The sequence below is a fragment of the Mizuhopecten yessoensis genome, unplaced genomic scaffold (assembly GCF_002113885.1).
Source record: "Mizuhopecten yessoensis strain PY_sf001 unplaced genomic scaffold, ASM211388v2 scaffold11073, whole genome shotgun sequence".
Lineage (NCBI taxonomy): Eukaryota > Metazoa > Mollusca > Bivalvia > Pectinida > Pectinidae > Mizuhopecten > Mizuhopecten yessoensis.
In genome coordinates this window covers 857,804-877,172 of record NW_018408866.1, presented here as the reverse complement: position 1 = coordinate 877,172, position 19,369 = coordinate 857,804, and the positions used below count along the sequence as shown (strand labels likewise).

Sequence of the window (19,369 nt, the reverse complement as noted above, 5' to 3'; positions counted from 1 at the left end):
CCATTGTTTAGTTTTACATCCCGATAGTTGTGTGTGCGTGTGTGGGTGAAATTTGTGAGCGTTGTATTTCCGGACGGAAACAGGAAAGACTATGCTGGCAGATCGATATCACGACTTTTTAACTTTTTTACTGGTATGTTTTATAGAAAGACTGTCAATACAGCTTTTCCTGTAATACAATAAGGTCGTGTGAAGGTCACGTCTATTTATAGCTCGACGACGCAATATGGTACTGTACGTACGATGAACAGTTATGCTGTATAATGTAATATACTAGTATTGATTGTCTTTGTGGCAAAACAGTAGCATGTGTTTGAAAGAACTAAGCAAGACAAGTACATTCTTCATATCACAAATTACACGACTGATTATATTTGTATTAGATACATTTTAGAAAAGATTATTTTAAACGTGTACAATTGAATTTTACAGTATTAGAGCATATGTGCCAATTTAATGTATGTACCAATTAAATGAAAAATAAACGATATTATCAATGCAATTCTCACACATTCGTGGCAGCTCCAGCCCTTTGGCTTCAGGGCCCTCTTGAGAAGGAGACAGGAAGCTGGGTCCTTGCAATACCCAAGCTTGTGGAGACAGCCCTCGTGGTAAACCTTGCAGCATATTCTGCATGGATAAGTCTCTCTGCCGGTGTATACACTGCAAATATGGCACAATTCTTCTGGTCGAACCTACAAAATAATGAAGTTATGATAATGCAATTAACTATATTATAAGAATTATACAGTTTTCATGGGTCGAAATATATATTTAAGCTGTCTTAAAATACCACACCCATACAAGTAACCATTAAACGCTTTTAGTATACAAACATCCCAGCTTGTTTATCATTGGTACCGTTAAGTGTTGATTTCAAGGAAGATGGTGTTGGTGATATTGTTTGCCTGAAAGATTTAAATCGATACCATACACAGTTGATCAGTGTATCGCATGGACCTGTGTGAAATTTGCTGTTTTGAAAAACGTGTACCTATATTATTTAAGGAATGATTTTTATTTTTTCAACATTTATGAGGTCATAACAACAATGGGTTTATGGACATATTGAATGAATCGCGTTAGCGATTCATGTAAAATATGTCCAAAAACCCATTGTTGTTATGACCTCATAAATGTTCAAACAAATAAATATCATTCCTTATATTTACATTGACGAATCCTTTCAGTGGATCGATATAACAACGAATAAAACAAATAAACAGGGTTTGTTCCTGCTTATACACGGGTGCAACGCAGTGGCGAGAACAGTGTTTTTTTCTCGGGGAAATGTTACATTATCGTGAGAGATCTTAGCAACCGTCAACAACAATAACACAACAAAATGTAGTTCCATATTCAATGTTTATTTGTAGCACAGGACACGTGAATACGTGGATATTTCACAAAGCACAGTTCAATAATATTTTAAGATGTAAGAATTAAGCATCTAGGTCGGTCGTTCCGAGTGAGTAGTTTTTGTAGTGTATTACTACGCAGTGTGATCAGGTTACTATCAGTTCCCACGTGCTGAGATCCTATGAACACCTGTGTTATGCATTTATGAATGTAATTTTTGTCAATGGGTCTAAGCATACAGAATGTAAATATATATATATGTATGTACATTTCCAAATAGCACAGTTGTCGCATCCGCCAATATGCGCGTGCAATTCAACAGCCTCATTATACATACACCGACATGCCATTAAATATTAATGGTTATTTGCACAAATATGATTCTTTTGATAAAAAAATCATAAACTCAGATGTAAAACAAATGATTTATATGGACGCCATTTAAAAGTACAGAGATAATGAGACGTAGTCTTCAAGAAGGATTAGCGTCCTCAGCTTCGCTGGTGAAAGCTGCCATGTAAATCTAGGTTAAATGCAGATAATGTCAGTCAGGGTCTAAAAGAACCATTAAATATCCTCAACTTGCATATAGTCCGTGATTGTTGAATAGTTCCCTAATGATACACGAGACGAAAAATCTGTCCATATTGACCAACAACTTGCCCCGAATCTTCTGTTGTAACATGTGACACGCTAACACTCTAGGATGTGGAAATAGATGTTACAGTCTAATAAAAACGAAACGAATGCATTCCTTCAGATTGGTATAAGGCAAATTGTGCATTGCGCTCAGTCAAACTATCTCATCGAAAAACCATTTTTGAGGAAAGGTTGCTCGAGATCTTTTGAGTTCTTCAAAACCAACATCACTTCCACTTTTGGAGCAATTAGTGCCATGATGCGACTGCAACACTGATTTAATTATACTAAGAAGATTAGAAAGAGGTTTGGATAACTGCTCAGTTGAGCAATTAGCAGAAACAACGAGAAAATGTCGTGTATACGGACTCTTGTGAATTTCGGAATAGAATATTACACTTAAAAGGCCCGAACCATTATCATAAACTGATATCCCGGAAAACGTAACACAGAAGCTTCACATGTTACATCAAAACAAATAGCAAGTCCTTTCAATCAAACCCAGTGATGAAATAAGTATTTATTTCACATAAGGAGCAGGGGGGGGGGGGGGGAATACTCTATGGAACATTACGGATTAAAAAGACCTTATTGTAACTGTTGATTTCATGCTTTATGCTTATATACAACAAGACGTTAACAAAACCCAAGATATAACTGGACGTAATAGAAGATCATTTGTTTACTTGAACGTGGAAAAAAATGTTTAAATTCGTATTTAAAGCCTCAGTTAGGTCACATCGGAAATATGCCACCAGTAGCAATATGCCGACAGTGTGTAGAACCCAAGTGAAAAAAATATCGATTCTTTTTTCACATATTCAAAGAAGAGTGCTACGAAACTTGTACCCGATTTTAAAAATCAAACATACATAGAGCGCCTACAAAGATGTTCCTTTTCAGCATTGAAACATCACAGGGAGAGAGGAGATATAAATAAAAACATCATGAACAAAATATGTGCTGGTATAGTAAATGTAAATATCTTTACGCTCGATGCCACAAACGAGACAAATGGTTATCTCTCGGTAATCTAAAAAGATTGCTGTTACTGAAACACTCTAAAACACTTTTTCTGTTTTAGAATAGTAGACTTCGGAATCGATTATCCAAACATGTGATCGGTACACCTTCAGTTAAACGATTTTGAAATAGTTTAAAGTGAGCATTTGAAACGTCCTGACAATATTCATGAACTTCAAATAGCATGTAATAAAACAGTGATGAAAAACTGTATTACGACTAAATAATTTGCGAAAAAAATAAAAACTGGCATATAATGTGCGTGTATTGTATCGTTTTCATGTCGAATTTATTGTGTCAATATAGATATAAAGACTTCAAGATACCTTACATCAGTTTTCTTAAAAATCTTTAAAAAAAAGCAGCATGTTTTACTTGAACGTTGTCTTTTAAAACAATTTCAAGCATGAATGTTATTGTGTTTGCAGACAAGGATCAAGTAATGCAGTGCTTTGTCAGTCACAACTACAAACTAATCAAGCAGATTGATGAGTTGGGATTGGATATCGGGGCCATGATGTAGTGTAAATTTATAATTTCGTTGGTAGATTTTAAACATAAACATCTGTGTGTGTATAACACGGATTTGAATTTTCTTGAAAATATTATTAGATCATGCCGTCGTCAATATGTTTAAACAATATTTTCCTCATCTTTGTATACATCCCATCATGATAAATTCATAGCCGTTTGTTTTGACGTAAATAAAAGAGGGTTCGCTTCTTCGGTTACAGTCGCTTATCATGTGATTAATTCAAAACTATTCTGACGCCTTGATTCCTCCTATTAGGAGTTGGATTGCATCACTTATTCAGTCTGTTGTTTATAGATTAGTTTCTTGCCAAATGGTGAAATCGGTAGACTATTGTAGTAAAACTTTGTATAGCAGCCATGCTATGTCACCAATACAATAGTATAGATATCCGACGGTGGACGAGTAAAACTGTGTGAAGTAGCCATACTATGTCATCATTACAATGGTAAAGATCTCCGACGGTAGACGAGTAAAACTGTGTAAAGTAGCCATGCTTTGTCACCAATACAATGGTGAAGATCGGTAGACGAGTAAAACTGTGTTAAGTAGCCATACTATGTCATCATTACAATGGTAAAGATCTTCGACGGTAGACGAGTAAAACTGTGTGAAGTAGCCATACTATGTCACCAATACAAAGGTAAAAATTTCCGACGGTAGATGAGTAAAACTGTGTGAAGTAGCCATACTATATACGTCATAATTACAATGGTAAAGATCTCCGACGGTAGACGAGTAAAACTGTGTGAAGTAGCCATGCTATGTCACCAATACAAAGGTAAAGATCTACGACGGTGGACGAGTAAAACTGTGTGAAGTAGCCATGCTATGTCACAAATACAAAGGTAAAAAGCTCCGACGGTAGATTAGTAAAACTGTGTGAAGTAGACATACTATGTGATCATTACAATGGTGAAGATCTCCGACGGTAGACGAGTTAAACTGTGTGAAGTTAACATACTATGTCATCATTACAATGGTCAAGACCTCCGCCGGTACACGAGTTAAACTGTGTGAAGTTGACATATTATGTCATCATTACAATGGTAAAAATCTCCGACGGTGGACGAGTAAAACTGTGTGAAGTAGCCATGCTATGTCACAAATACAAAGGTAAAAAGCTCCGACGGTAGAGTAGTAAAACTGTGTGAAGTAGACATACTTTGTGATCATTACAATGGTGAAGATATCCGACGGTAGACGAGTTAAACTGTGTGAAGTTGACATATTATGTCATCATTACAATGGTGAAGATAGCCGACGATGGACTAGTAAAAATGTGTGAAGTAGCCATACTATGTGATCATTACAATGTTGAAGATCTCCGACGGTAGACGAGTTAAACTGCGTGAAGTTGACATACTATGTCATCATTACAATGGTCAAGACCTCCGCCGGTACACGAGTTAAACTGTGTGAAGTTGACATACTACTAAAGTAGCCATGCTATGTCACCAATACAAAGGTAAAGATCTACGAAGGTGGACGAGTAAAACTGTGTGAAGTAGCCATTCTATGTCACCAAAACAAAGGTAAAGATCTCCGACGGTAGACGAGTTAAACTGTGTTAAGTTGACATACTATGTCATCATTACAATGGTGAAGATCTACGACGGTAGACGTAGACGAGTAAAGCTGTGAAAAGTAGCCATGCTTTGTCACCAATACAATGGTGAAGATCGGTAGACGAGTAAAACTGTGTTAAGTAGCCATACTATGTCACCAATGCAATGGTAAAGATCTCCTACGGTGGACGAGTAAAACAGTGTGCAGTAGCCATACTATGTCACCATTAGGCATTACAATGGTAAAAATCTCCAACGGTGGACGAGTAAAACAGTGTGATGTAGCCATACTATGTCACCATTACAATGCTAAAAATCTCCAACGGTGGACGAGTAAAACAATGTGAAGTAGCCATACTATGTCATTATTTCCAACGGTAGATGAGTAAAACTGTGTGAAGTAGACATACTATGTGTTCATTACAATGGTGAAGATCTCCGACGGTAGACGAGTAAAACTCTGTGAAGTAGCCATACTATGTCATTATTACAATGGAAAAGGTATCCGACGGTAGACGAGCAAAACTGTGTGAAGTAGCCATACTATATACGTCATAATTACAATGGTAAAGATCTCCGACGGTGGACGAGTAAAACAGTGTGAAGTAGGCATACTATGTCACCATTACAATGCTAAAAATCTCCAACGGTGGACGAGTAAAACAATGTGAAGTAGCCATACTATGTCACCAATGCAATGGTAAAGATCTCCTACGGTGGACGAGTAAAACAGTGTGATGTAGCCATACTATGTCACCATTACAAAAGGTAAAGATCTCCGACGGTAGATGAGTAAAACTGTGTGAAGTAGCCATTCTATGTCACCATTACAATGGTAAAAATCTCAAACGGTGGACGAGTAAAACAGTGTGATGTAGCCATACTATGTCACCATTACATCATTACAATGGTAAAGATCTTCGACGGTAGACGAGTAAAACTGTGTGAAGTAGCCATACTATATCATTATTACAATGGAAAAGGTATCCGACGGTAGACGAGCAAAACTGTGTGAAGTAGCCATACTATATACGTCATAATTACAATGGTAAAGATCTCCGACGGTGGACGAGTAAAACAGTGTGCAGTAGCCATACTATGTCACCATTAGGCATTACAATGGTAAAAATCTCCAAAGGTGGACGAGTAAAACAGTGTGAAGTAGCCATTCTATGTTACCATTACAATGGTAAAAATCTCCGACGGTAGATTAGTAAAACTGTGTGAAGTAGACATACTATGTGATCATTACAATGGTGAAGATCGGTAGACGAGTAAAACTGTGTGAAGAAGCCATACTATGGCATCATTACAATGGCAAAGATATCCGACGATGGACGAGTAAAAATGTGTGAAGTAGCCATACTATGTCATTATTACAATGGAAAAGGTATCCGACGGTAGACGAGTAAAACTGTGTGAAGTAGTCATATTATGTCACCAAAACAAAGGTAAAGATCTCCGACGGTAGCCGAGTAAAACTGTGTGAAGTAGCCATACTATGTCACCATTACAATGGTAAAAATCGCCGAAGGTGGACGAGTAAAACAGTGTGAAGTAGCCATACTATGTCACCAATACAATGGTAAAAATCTCCGACGGTGGACGAGTAAAACAGTGTGAAGTAGCCATTCTATGTCACCAAAACAAAGGTAAAGATCTCCGACGGTAGACGAGTAAAACTGTGTGAAGTAGCCATACTATGTCACCATTACAATGGTAAAAATCTCCAACGGTGGACGAGTAAAACAGTGTGAAGTAGCCATTCTATGTGATCATTACAAGCGATATAATAACGCAGTATACATATTAATTTTGATGACGTTGTGATTGTAACTTCTCTGGTAAAAAATAAATCTTTATACAAATATCTTTTGTCATGACTATCTTAGATTCTGAGAGTTTTAAGGAAATTTACGAAACATCCAACTTAAAATCTATTATAGTATTGACTAATCAGTATATAGTATTTGTTTCATCTGCAGTACAATGTTGATCTATTCGGTGATGAGTGGTTTTGTTGTTTACATGCCAAACACTGGCCATGGGGTGAATTATCCTAGGATTGGTGTGACGAGAGGTCCCTTGTCGCTAAAACATGCTCTTCACTCTCATCACGAGATATGTTGCTGCATCCCAACCTAATGGAGTTACCTCCCTGGGGTGATTTTCCTTAATTGAATGTACATGTACAAATAGTCATTGTGTTATGGATTCTGAAAACCAAACCTCATCAGTTTCAAAAAATATGATAGCTCCGCTGTTAAGCCTAGAAACAACAGCATTATGGATATGCCTACTCCATTGAGTTAGGATTTAAAAGATTTTCGATAATAACATTTCTGGCTCATATCCAGTAACCGGTGTTCTTATTGGTAGAACTATATATAACATAGGCATTGTATGAACAATTAAATATTATTAAATCGGGATTTTTACGTCTAGTCCAGCAGTGTTGTTTTCGAGAATATTTATGAACTCGTGTGTCATTCTCTATCAAAGGGTTACTATATCAAGCTCAATAGAAATAAACATTAAAAGAAATCAACATAGTTCAATGACAATCAGTGTGGTAAAGTCTATGTGTAATCGTTCATTAACAAATATATAAATTTAATGAATTAAGAAATAATATGAAGAAAAATGGATGGTTTGATGTCGTTCGATGTAAAAATTAACGAAAGTAACCAGATAGAACCGTTTGTATTTGTAAAATTCAGAAGGGTCGGGTCATAGACAAAATTTCCAGTGATTTCTAATAAAACTAAAGGCGTGTATATATTGGATATACGTATACACCAAACCACCCGATACTAACTCGACGTAACTGTTGTAGGTGACCTAATAACACCCCTCCCCCTCCCCCCGGTATAGTTAAGTGACTGGAAACTATAACGGTGCGTAGGTCAGTTGTCGGAAATGACTACTTGAGTGACTTTGTGTCCGACACCTCTACTGATGTAGCTAAGTGACTGACGCGTGTACCGGTGAGTAGATCAGTGATAGGAAATAACTGCTTGTGTGACATAAATGCCCGACACCTCTACTGATGTAGCCAGGCGGTCGCAATTCTCTACCCATGTAACTAAGTCATCAGTCAGTCATTACATCAACATTAATGGTGTTCATGAAACTTTAACACTATGATGTGGATGCTATATTTCCTTTGTGGTGTCCAGGGTACTCCACCTCACGATATAGCCGATACAAGTCCCCCAATTGGTAGTCATGTGTACTAATTGATGTGGTTTAGTATATCTATGCCATGTAATGAAAAGGATAAACTTCCTCGAGCTTCAGTGCTCGGCTCTGGTATCAGTAAAATTGGTCTTGTCTACATTTCTTTAAACTTCAATTAAAAATTAAAAAACATCATAGCACCCAAAAGACATGTGTAATACCATGTTATTTGCTTATAGAATCGCATTGGTTTATGAATAAAAGAGTGAAACGGAATGATATACTTATAACATTCTTGATTGGAAACATTCTAAAAACGTACAAATTTCTATTTGCTGCAACAGATTATCTTGATCGCTCACTTGAAATGTCAAAATAGTGAAGCTGGTGCTTGTAGGCTACTTAACCACCACGAAAACCGTCTTTGCGCCGAGGAAACGATTCCAAATATAAGTAGACCCTTCAGGACACCATCGGACACCAAGACCAATAATTCTTAACATCTACAGGGTTTAAATGTCAACATGCTATCCTTGGGTATACAACGCCGTCGATCTAAACATAGCACGTCTGCACTGGCGAGGTGTGTCACCCCCATTTTTTACGCGGCAGATTTCCCAGGGTTTCTTCTATGTCAGAACTAATTAGTAGTATTGGAGACCGGTTTTACGAACGGGGTGAATAATGTCGTCGTGTATATCAAATAAAAATAAACGTTCCAATTGCAAGCATATAAGTAGACATTTTTGGGATTTCACTGCCGCGTACGCACCTATGACGCAAATACTCTTTAAACCTGATAAAACACTTTACACGGTTGATGGGGAATATCTGTAGAACGATATTAGACGAGATTGTCTCTTCATACCAATTACAGCCCAACCCAACTATCGAATGTCGGGAAACGACAACCAACGTAAGGGGCAGATATTACATCCGTCATATGAAAATAGTTCCAGACGAATGTCAATACTGGTCACATGGCAGAAAATCAAGTTAAGTCTCTCAATTCATGATTTGTTACAATAAAAATTTAGGGCGCAGTATGTGCCGGACGTCACCATTACAAATATCAATCATGAACACTCCCTTTCCACGTACACCAGATAGCCGTATGGAGCTACATCAATTCCGGTATGTAATTTAGTTGAAAAACGCATTGATAAAACCATTTAACACAAGAGAAATACTAAGTAATTAGTAGCAGTGGTAGCTTTGGTTTTGTTTTTACTTTAAACAGTTGTTTTGATTATAAATAGTTAGAAGATACATTTCTCGCGTGTCGTTCTAAAAAAAAGACGAGTATGGCTTGTTTTCGTCTATAAGATAATAGCGGTCGTGTGGTTCAGGGTAAATCATTTCTTTCATAGGCTTCACCATTCATGGAAATGGACACTTATTTGAATATTTTAATAGATTATATAATTAGATCCTACGACAAAGCCCAACAAACACTCATCATCTGTCTATTCAACAACTTGTGATGCGATAACAATAATCTTCCCTTTGAACAAACCAGGGTATTGCCATTTCGTATCAACAACGACAGGGAAGTCCCTCTGAAAAGGTCGTGCTTGATTCATATTAAGCAGTAAACGATATGACGTGAGGGGGGGGGGGATCAGTTCTTACTAGATCGACTTTTAACGGAAATGGATTTCGTACTTTCCTCACAGGAATATATCAGACACTTTCTCCAACAAGGAAATTTTCAATGTAAGAAAATACCAGATATGACCTCCCACAATACACTGTCATATGTGACGGGACATTCAGGAAGGGACAACATTTTGATGCTTTACAATCGACACATCACCATGGTAGCCAAACAAAAGCACATTAGAACAATTTGCGAGCAGTCATTGATTAGCGAACCTTGATCAACGGTTGATGCTGTTGGTCCAACAGTAGCTCTGGCGTCTTATCAGATCATCAGTGAGTTGTTAGCATAATTCCGCAATCAACCATTGATTCAAATGTCGGTTGTTCGCGTCATAGGCTCCAACTAGAGAGACAAAACACTCCGGTGTCAAATCGACGGACGAATTACATCGTCACGTGGCAGATATGGTTTAAGATTAATCTCGTACAGATAAACGACCAATGAAAAAGTTCATGTTAACGATAAAGAGAACAAAGGTCTACACTGTGATTGTGAGCCTTATTTTGTTATCCTCTGGTCTAAATCGATATCACCAGAACTAGAGATCGTATTCATTGCAAATAATATATGCGAAATAAACATTTATTTTAAATCTTGAGATTTTCTGAAGCATCGTATTAAATCTCCAATGTATCGTAACCGTTGATCTATATTTTATCATGTTAACATTTATATGTAAAATTAATGGAAGGACAGACGTACATTTTGCCATAAACATTAATACTTTTTTTCCTTTCTTATGCCTTATGTAGTTTTACAGCGATAATTACGTTAAGAAATTAATTCCTGAGATGTAAAACAAAGTATGTCAATAGCTACCTTGGAATATATTGAGTGACATTTCACAGGGAACTTGTAAAACAGTGTATTGTATAGAGCTGGGAGAGTAAGATCCTATTTTACATTGTTACATTTCAGGATCCCTAGGTTAATGCAGTATATTGTTTTCTTTTTAATTAGCTACTATATTTTGATATAAGTTATATTGTCAAACGTTGGCACAAACACTTGAAAAAATATACTATACAGCATAAATATGCTGGTGTGTAAATTTATTGTTTCTCAGCTTTATTAGATATTCAGAAATTTCAAAACAAATATCATTTCTGAAGAAAATAATAGCCAGATTGTCATGAACTCGACCATGACAACAATAACATGTTTACTGTAACCTCAGAAATGTCAAATTCAATGTCTGTTTGATTTTGACAAAACTATAATTTCGCAGCCGTTCATGATTTTTTTTAACAGAGTTGTATAATTTAAGCCAATGAGCCGTCAATGGATTTAGACAGCTCTGTTCACTTTCAGCCAATGGTACGTAACATGATTTAGACAGAAATGTCTTTTTGAAACCTTACTTTTGGCATTAGAAGGTTGTTATAGAGCTATACAATACACTTACCACTTGGGATCTCCTGTAAATAGACCAATGCTTGAGTGTATTAAGCCTGTAACAGATTCGGTCCGTCCACTGATGCTTGGTGAACATGCCGTTTTAAGTAATCTTACAGTTGTACGGGGGGTACTCTGGGGCCTAGCTATATATAGTGATGGGACGAAGATGTACAATTTGGCTTTATGGGTAGTCGATGGTTTCAGACAGGGTTAGACTTAGTTAGAGCTATACATCTCTAGGCCTTGTGAACCATCGATACTCTCCATTTCCATGTAGTAGTTAGGTAACGGCCACAAAGAGAGAGAGAGAGAGAGAGAGAGAGAGAGAGAGAGCTAACGAATGGGATTTCTGCACGGATGTTGTTTATATACGATTTTATAACCATCGATTTTCATTTCTAGTAAAACAGACAATATTTTGTCGCTGAAAACGTTTTAGTCAATCGCAATAAATTGACATTAACAAACTACATTTGGTTTTCTTTATGGAAGCTACATTTCACATCTGTTTTCAGGGAGCGATTTTAAGGCACACATTTGGTTTCATCAGACCAAAAAGAAAATATTTTCAAATTTGTTAGAGGAGGTCAAAAACATGCATCACTACAGACTATATGGTATATGTTGGTTTTTATATTTGAATAGTGAATTGTGTTTTTTCATTTTGTCATATAAATCTCAAAGCGTTTTATTTACGCAAATCGCATATTATTCAATAACGCAGATGTGATTCCATTTAGAACATGTCGAACTTAAAAAGAGTGATTGGAATTTATTCACGTCAAGAATTAAAAGGTGTTTAGTTTATTGTCATTCGTGTTAATCAATCATAACTATCATTCTGTTCGACAATTTCACTACTGACAGTAATGATCTTAGGCAGAAATCATATATACTAGTATATGTATGTGTACATATTACTCATCAATGTATCAGCGTGTTTAATTGAAGGGAGCTGTTATACCATTAAACATTGTGTTACTCAGTCTGGTTCGATTTTCTCCAGTTAGATTAACTCATTATCTACTATTGTATTCTTGTTCTATTTCGGTAGAATAAACCAGTTATTGTCCTCACACAGGGGAATGACTTTGGAGTGTGAGTTGTATGTGTGTTTTACCGATCAAAATATGTAACATGTATAAAACCGCTAATCAGATAGGGTCTTCTTCTGATGTAGCACAGACAAACTGTAGAGACATGTGTTCTATATGATACAAGACAGATGTGACAGGTGACACCTTCAGGTCATCTCGTCCTGAAAATGAGTATTGGTAAGGAGGGTCATCTACCAGGATTAATACCAATTGTATAAGGCAAACAAAAAACATCTAGTGAGGTTCCATAAAATAATGGACTGTACCTGTCAGGGAAATTAGATAAGATAACTAGATATTGAAAATATAATGATATTTTCGATTCATCATTAAAATCGTCACTCGTATTGCATTGCACTAAAAATGACGATTTTAATGACAAATGGAAAATATATATGCTTATATAATTGAAGCTAATAAATGTCTATGTGAGGTATATAAGTATAGTAAAAAAAAAAAGGTTTAACGACCGACTTCAAAACTAGCATCATCCATCCTTCACATGGGGTCTGTGTAATGTATCATGTTCTGACGGGCCAAAGCCTAACATTTAGATAAAATTTTAAACAAAGAATATATCATACTGAGGAAGGGCGAGAAATCTTAGTTTTATTAATTTCTAAATTCAGTCAGGGAAAACTTTAATTCAATCTAAACTCTGTTAGTCACAACTGAATTTTTGTTTTTTGTCTTTCTTAATCGGATTATAATAATTTCAAACATACAGCCACGCGTGTCATGATCGTGTCTGACGCTACAGTTCGAAAAATGTCATACCCTGCATATATCAATGGCGTGGTATATTGTGTGTGCCTTATCCGTGAATGAAAACATGTGTGTCGAATAGGTAGCAAACCAACATACAATGTATATATATTAAAATTGTCCTCGTGTAAATCCCTAGTGTTAAATATTTTGACAAAATGAAATATCACTTTTGTCAACACAATAAATATAACAAATCCTATTCAGAATGGTTGGCTAAACGTATACGTATCGTGTTCTCTCTATGACATAGAAAGGCTGATAGACTGATCGAAGCTCATTGTTGTTGTGTAGTTCATGTTATTAGACCAGCACAATCATATTGACAATCGTGTCGGAGTTATAAACAACAATATACGAGGTGATTTTACGTGAACACTGCCTGAGTTATCGACAATCGTGTCGGAGTACTAAACAACAATATACGAAGTGATACTACGTGAACACTGTCTGAGTTATCGACAACCGTGTCGGAGTTATAAACTACAATATACCAGGTGATCCTACGTGAACACTGCCTCAGTTATCGACAATCGTGTCGGAGTTATAAACTACAATAAACGAGGTGATTCTACGTGAACACTGCCTGAGTTATCGACAATCGTGTCGGAGTTATAAACTACAATATACGAGGTGATTCTACGTGAACACTGCCGGAGTTATAGTGATAATCGTGTCGGAGTTATAAACAACAATATACGAAGTGATCTTACGTGAACACTGTCTGAGTTATCGACAATCGTGTCGGAGTTATGAACTACAATATACCATGGATCCTACGTGAACACTGCCTGAGTTATCGACAATCGTGTCGGAGTTATAAACTACAATATACGAGGTGATCTTACGTGAACACTGCCTGAGTTATCGACGATCGTGTCAGAGGTATAAACTACAATATACGAGGTGATCCTACGTGAACACTGCCTGAGTTATCGACGATCGTGTCAGAGTTATAAACTACAATATACGAGGTGATCCTACGTGAACACTGCCTGAGTTATCGACAATCGTGTCGGAGTTATCAACAACAATATACGAGGGGATCCTACGTGAACACTTCCTGAGTTATCGACGATCGTGTCAGAGGTATAAACTACAATATACTAGGTGATCCTACGTGAACACTGCCTGAGTTATAGTGACAATCGTGCGTGTCGGAGTTATGAACTACAATATACCAGGTGATCCTACGTGAACACTGCCGGAGTTATAGTGACAATCGTGTCGGAGTTATAAACAACAATATACGAGGTGATCTTACGTGAACACTGCCTGGGTTACGACAATCGTGTCGGAGTTATAAACAACAATATACGAGGTGATCCTACGTGAACACTGCCTGAGTTATAGTGACAATCGTGTCGGAGTTATGAACTACAATATACCAGGTGATCCTACGTGAACACTGCCGGAGTTATAGTGACAATCCTGTCGGAGTTATAAACAACAATATACGAAGTGATCCTACGTGAACACTGCCGGAGTTATAGTGACAATCGTGTCGGAGTTATAAACAACAATATACGAGGGGATCTTACGTGAACACTGCCTGAGTTACGACAATCGTGTCGGAGTTATAAACTACAATATACGAGGTGATCCTTCGTGAACACTGCCTGAGTTATCGACAATCGTGTCGGAGTTATAAACAACAATATACGAGGTGATCTTACGTGAACACTGCCTGAGTTACGACAATCGTGTCGGAGTTATACACTACAATATACGAAGTGATCCTACGTGAACACTGCCTGAGTTATCGAATACGAGGTAATCCTACGAATATACGAAGTGATCTTACGTAGTTATCGACAATCGTCTCGGAGTTATAAACTAAAATATACGAGGTGATTCTACGTGAACACTGCCGGAGTAACGACAATCGTGTCGGATTTATAAACTACAATATACGCTGAGTTATCGACAACCGTGTCAGAGTTATAAACAACAATATTCGAGGTGATCTTACGTGACCACTGCCTGAGTTACCGGCAATCGTGTCGGAGTACTAAACAACAATATACGAGTTGATCCTACGTGAACCCTGCCTGAATTATCGACAATCGTGTCAGAGTTCTAAACTACAATATACGATGTGATCTTACGGGAACACTGCCTGAGTAATCGACAATCGTGTCAGAGTTCTAAACTACAATATACGAGGTGATAATATACGAAGTGATCCTACGTGATAACTGCCTGAGTTATCGAATACGAGGTAATCCTACGAATATACGAAGTGATCCTACGTGATACCCGCCTGAGTTATAGTCACAATCGTTTCGGAGTTATACACTACAATATACGAGGGGATCTTACGGGAACACTGCCTGAGTTCTCGACAATCGTGTCGGGGTTATAAACTACAATGTGAGTTTACGTGAACACTGCCGGAGTTATAGTAACAATCGTGTCGGAATTACAAACTACAATATACGAAGAGATCTTACGTGAACACTCCCTGAGTTATCGACAGTCTTGTCGGAGTTATAAAAAAAAATATACGAGGTAATCCAGCGATCTTACGTGAACACTGCCGGAGTTATAGTAACAATCGTGTCGGAATTACAAACTACAATATACGCTGAGTTATCGACAACCGTGTCAGAGTTATAAACAACAATCTACGAGGTGATCTTAGGTAAATACTGATCTTACGTGAACACTGGCTGAGTTATCGACAACCGTGTCAGAGTTATAAACTACGATATACGAAGTGATTCTACGTGAACCCTGTCTGAGTTATCGACAACCGTGTCAGAGTTATAAACAACTATATACGAGGTGATCCTACTTGAACACTGCCTGAGTGATCGACAAGCGTGTCGGAGGTATAAACTACAATATGAGTTTACGTGAAAACTGCCTGAGTTATCGCCAATCGTGTCAGAGTTCTAAACTACAATATACACTAAACAACAATATACGAGGGGATCTTACGGGAACACTGCCTGAGTTATCGCCAATCGTGTCAGAGTGTGATCCTACGTGAACCCTGCCTGAGTTATCGACAGTCTTGTCGGAGTTATAAAGGAGTTATAAACAACGATATACGAGGTGATTTTACGTGAACACTGCCGGAGTAACGACAATCGTGTCGGAATTACAAACTACAATATACGCGGTGATCCTCCGTGAACACTGCCTGAGTTAAACTACAATATACACTAAACAACAATATACGAGTTGATCCTACGTGAACCCTGCCTGAGTTATCGACAATGGTGTCGGAGTTATAACCTACAATATACGAGGGGATCTTACGGGAACACTGCCTGAGTGATCGACAATCGTGTCAGAGTTATAACCTACAATATACGAGGGTATCCTTCGTCAACACTGCCTGATTTACGACAATCGTGTCGGGGTTATAAACAACAATATACGAGTTGATCCTACGTGAACCCTGCCTGAGTTATCGCCAATCGTGTCAGAGTTATAAACAACTATATACGAGGTGATCTGAGTTATCGACAACCGTGTCAGAGTTATAAACAACAATATACGAGTTGATCCTACGTGAACCCTGCCTGAGTTATCGCCAATCGTGTCGGAGTGATAAACTACAATATACACTAAACAACAATATACGAGGGGATCTTACGGGAACACTGCCTGAGTGATCGACAATCGTGTCAGAGTTATAAACTACAATATACGAAGTGATTCTACGTGAACACTGTCTGAGTTATCGACAATCGTGTCGGAGTTATAAACTACAATATACGAGGTGATCTTACGTGAACACTGTCTGAGTCATCGACAATCGTGTCGGAGTTATAAACTACAATATACGAGGTGATCTTACGTGAACACTGCCTGAGTTACGACAATCGTGTCGGAGTTATAAACTACAATATACGAGGTGATCTTACGTGAACACTGCCTGAGTTATCGACAATCGTGTCAGAGTTATGAACTACAATATACGAGGTGATCTTACGTGAACACTGTCTGAGTCATCGACAATCGTGTCGGAGTTATAAACTACAATATACGAGGTGATCCTACGTGAACACTGTCTGAGTTACGACAATCGTGTTGGAGTTATAAACTACAATATACGAGGTGATCCTACGTGAACACTGCCTGAGTTATCGACAATCGTGTCGGAGTTATAAACTACAATATACGAAGTGATCCTACGTGATAACTGCCTGAGTTATAGTGACAATCGTGTCGGAGTTATAAACTACAATATACGAGGTGATCCTACGTGAACACTGCCTGAGTTATCGACAATCGTGTCGGAGATATAATCAACAATATACGAGGTGATCTTACGTAAACACTGTCTGAGTTATCGACAATCGTGTCGGAGTTATAAACTACAATATACGAGGTGATCTTCCGTGAACACTGTCTGAGTTATCGACAATCGTGTTGGAGTTATAAACTACAATATACGAGGTGATCGTACGTGAACACTGCCTGAGTTAAACTACAATATACGAGGTGATCCTAGGTGAACACTGCCTGAGTTATAGTGACAATCGTGTCGGAGTTATAAACAACAATATACGAGGTGATCTTACGTAAATACTGCTCGAGTCAATTGTTGGTACTGTACGTGTATTGATTTGATTTATATTTCACTTAAAATAAACCATAATTTTATCAATGATCATCTGTAGTAGTCCCTTTACAAAGCGTTTGAAGTTACTTTTCATATGCACATTTTCACAAACAAGATAGTAAGACTTTACCGCATTGGTTGACATCTAGTCTTAGGTTACTCGGTCAAGGATAAAAATGGCAGCTGCACCACCTTAGTACAATTAGATAGTGATCACACAATTGTACCTACAACACAACCATCTTAAATGCAGTATTCGACTTGGAACATCTTAACCGAACATATATTAAAAGATTCATGTAAACCTGTACAAGAAAGATCAAAACGTATTGACGAACGAGATGATTCAAACATCTTCCCCAGAACAAAAATCAAACTAAGGAATTTTCTATCCGCAGTGCTTCCTTATTACTTTCGTTTGTATAAACAAACCTCTTTACCATACATGTGGGCGTTACTCACCTTTGAACATTAAACAAATCTCGAAAAGACCTTCGAAGCACCATCGATAATAGCAGAATATTTATGAGTTTTATTCATTTAAAGGATTTTAACTTTTCAAACATCAAACGTGTATATGCCAAGTTTCACACCATTTATTGCAAATAGAATATCAATTAGTTTCGAATAACATGAATTACACACTGCAGATGTCCACTGAATAGGTATTTGCTCCACAGTGACACTTAAGTATTCATGTTCATCAGTTTTTATTTGAAAGTTAAATATACAATCCATCAAATAATTGAGAACGACTAGTCTCTTTAAAGTTATTATTATTGAAAAATAACGAAACACAACACTGATTTAAAGGTTTGGTTTCATGTGGTGTCGAATATTAAAGCAGTATGAATCAACAGACTCGAGGTAAATGGTCCAAGATTAAACATGATACGTCCTTGAGGCGACAACAATTACACCAGTAAAGTGTATTGAATACTTTAATATGATTGTTTCGTTATTACCATACTTGGCTGGGGACATATTTCGTTATTACCATACTTGGCTGGGGACATATTTCGATATTACCTTATTTGGCTGGGGACATATTTCGTTATTACCTTACTTGGCTGGGGACATATTTCGTTATTACCTTACTTGGCTGGGGACATATTTCGTTATTGCCTTATTTGGCTGGGTACATATTTCGTTATTACCTTACTTTGCTGGGGACATATTTCGTTATTACCTTACTTGGCTGGGGACATACTTCGTTATTACCTTACTTGGCTTGGGACATATTTCGTTCAACACATCCACGTATAACCCCATTTGATATGCTGGTTATAGTTGCCGAATTGACGGCGGCTTTATTGACACCTCGTACATAGTGTACACCTTTATGTACATAAGCTTCACTGGTTATTTATCTGATGAAGGTGACAAGGTACGTACCGTACAAGACACAGGAACGTCACACATAAAGACTTCTCTGGCTGTGCTATACGAACCTTTATTTTCTATTCTATATACGCTGTACAAGGTACTCGAATTATGTGCCCCGACACACTTACAAACATACCTTTAGTATGTAACCTGAAAGATATGCATCAATAGACTAAAATA

General features: G+C 37.4%; 2 protein-coding genes across 5 annotated transcripts in view; one reads left to right on the top strand and one right to left on the bottom strand.

Moving 5' to 3' along the window:
• The window catches only part of LOC110465387 (spermatogenesis-associated serine-rich protein 1-like), a 64,611-nt gene that overhangs the window by 14,408 nt on the left and 30,834 nt on the right, over positions 1 to 19,369 (top strand). The window lies entirely within an intron of this gene.
• The window catches only part of LOC110465386 (PHD finger protein 24-like), a 40,268-nt gene that overhangs the window by 13,013 nt on the left and 7,886 nt on the right, over positions 1 to 19,369 (bottom strand). The window contains exon 2 of the mRNA XM_021521159.1: positions 510 to 695. Coding sequence (XP_021376834.1) covers positions 510 to 695 — 186 coding nt within the window. The remainder of the gene's footprint in view (positions 1 to 509; positions 696 to 19,369) is intronic.